This window comes from Geospiza fortis, unplaced genomic scaffold (genome assembly GCF_000277835.1).
Source record: "Geospiza fortis unplaced genomic scaffold, GeoFor_1.0 scaffold112, whole genome shotgun sequence".
NCBI classification, from domain to species: Eukaryota; Metazoa; Chordata; class Aves; order Passeriformes; family Thraupidae; genus Geospiza; species Geospiza fortis.
Genome location: NW_005054298.1, coordinates 645349 through 647304, shown reverse-complemented (window position 1 = coordinate 647304; position 1956 = coordinate 645349). Strand labels below are relative to the sequence as shown.

Sequence of the window (1956 nt, the reverse complement as noted above, 5' to 3'; positions counted from 1 at the left end):
TGGGAATGGACACAGCTCCCTGGAGCGACCCTGCAAGAGGAAAGGACAAACCCCACACACACAGAGCTTCACACTGAAAACCCTGCAAAGAGCCGGCACTACAATTTCATCTTGCCAGGAAGGTTTTCCAGGCTTAAAACCTTAAAGCCTCCTGATTCCAGGAGATAAATCCTCCTGAACCTGTTTATATCCATGTCAATGCATCAGCACCTCAGAGGCTGCTGCAGGAATGACTTGCAGCTGTTCTGCACCTGCTTCTGTACCCAGGGCCACTCCCACTGTCCCAGGCTGCTCCAAGCCCTGTCCAGCCTGGCCTTGGGCACTGCCAGGGATCCAGGGGCAGCCCCAGCTGCTCTGGGAATCCCAGCCCAGCCAGGAATTCCCAATTCCCAATGTCCCATCCATCCCTGCCCTCTGGCAGTGGGAGCCATTCCCTGGCTCCTGCCCCTCCATCCCTTGTCCCCAGTCCCTCTCCAGCTCTCCTGGAGCCCCTTCAGGCCCTGCAAGGGCTCCAAGGTCTCCCCAGAACCTTCTCTTCTCCACAGTTTGTCCAGAATTCCTCCCTCATCCCTCCAGAATCTGTATTACGTGCTTTTATTGGGAAGTTGACCTCAGAACAAAAGGTCTCTTTCCAAAGGAAGAGCTCAGCACATGCTGCAGACCACAAGGGGGAAGCTGAGCCTCAGCTCTGACCTGCTCTCAGGGAGGCTCTTGGCTGCCACCAGCTCCTTTCCTGACCTCCAGAGCAGCCACAGGAACAGATCTGGGTGCCCTGCGCCAGGAACAATCTGCAATCTTGTAACCAACTCCAGAGCCCAGAGCAGCACCAAGAGGGCTCTGCTGTGGTTCTCAGGGTGGCTCTGAGCACAGCAGGAGGAGCTGGGAGCACTGGAGCCAGCCCAGACCAGAGCAGGAGGTCACACATCTGGGCTGGCACAGTCAGGGAGGAGGCTTTTCACACTGACACAAACACAGGGATAGTTTAGAATGGTTAAATAAGTGTTATTTAAATTAGTGTTATGTATCCTTTGTAAAAGTATCAGTGCATTTGTATGAGCTGAGTTCCAAAGCAGAATTAGGGAGGCAGCTTAAATTTTAAAAAGACCCTCCAAGAGAGCTGCAGCTCCTGTGTGGTGATGGAAGTTCAAGTAGAAAAAACAAGTTTCAATATGAGCAGATGTCAGGAAAGCAAAAATAATCTCAGAAAGGAAAAAGTAGTTTCAAAGGGTTTCACCTACAGCTTTGTTTTATACATGGAAAGGCTTGGAGAAAGTTAAACAGCAAAAGCTCAGCCCCATCTGAATGGAGCAGTCCATCCTCACAGAGTAACTGCTACAGAACTGACACAGCACAGGCTGCCAGAGCCTGCAAGGAGCCAGCACTGGCTGAAGTTTAATGAAATGCTGTTTCAGGCAAAGCTCAGCTAAACGGCCTGAAAACCACCAGAGCTGCTCATGAATTACTGCAGACCATGGGGGTGTTTCATAAATAGCCAAATACACACCAGCAGCAAGTGCAGCGAGCGCAGGTCTTTGGCGTGGTGGAAGAGGTTCTGCAGCACGTCCTGCACCGTTTTATCCTCTGAGAGATGCTGCAAGAAACAACACAGCGATGTTTTAACCATCTCATACTCACTTCTAATCATTTCATACTCACCTGGAAAAATAGCAGGTAAATATATTTTTTAAAGAGCTCAGCTTACACCTGACAATACAATTTTCATGTCCAACCTCAACTTTCTGGTCTTTCCTGTGACAATTTTACCTCCAGATTTCAATAAGCAGAGATTCTCAATAATAATTTAATTTATTCCCTATCACAGCCAGTGGAAGGAAATGCCAATCTCAGGTAAAAGCTTTACACTTTTACTGGTAGAAGTAAACCAGCTTTACACTGCTCTCACTTTAGAATTTTTCTGAAAATCAAGTCTAAAATGCTTTAAGTACCTGAACATTA

At 48.4% G+C, this 1956-nt stretch overlaps 1 protein-coding gene across 1 annotated transcript in view; it reads right to left on the bottom strand.

The window, feature by feature from the left end:
- ORC4 (origin recognition complex subunit 4) overlaps positions 1 to 1956 on the bottom strand; it is a 12175-nt gene that overhangs the window by 2675 nt on the left and 7544 nt on the right. Inside the window, exon 9 of the mRNA XM_005415721.3 lies at positions 1505 to 1686. Coding sequence (XP_005415778.2) covers positions 1505 to 1686 — 182 coding nt within the window. The remainder of the gene's footprint in view (positions 1 to 1504; positions 1687 to 1956) is intronic.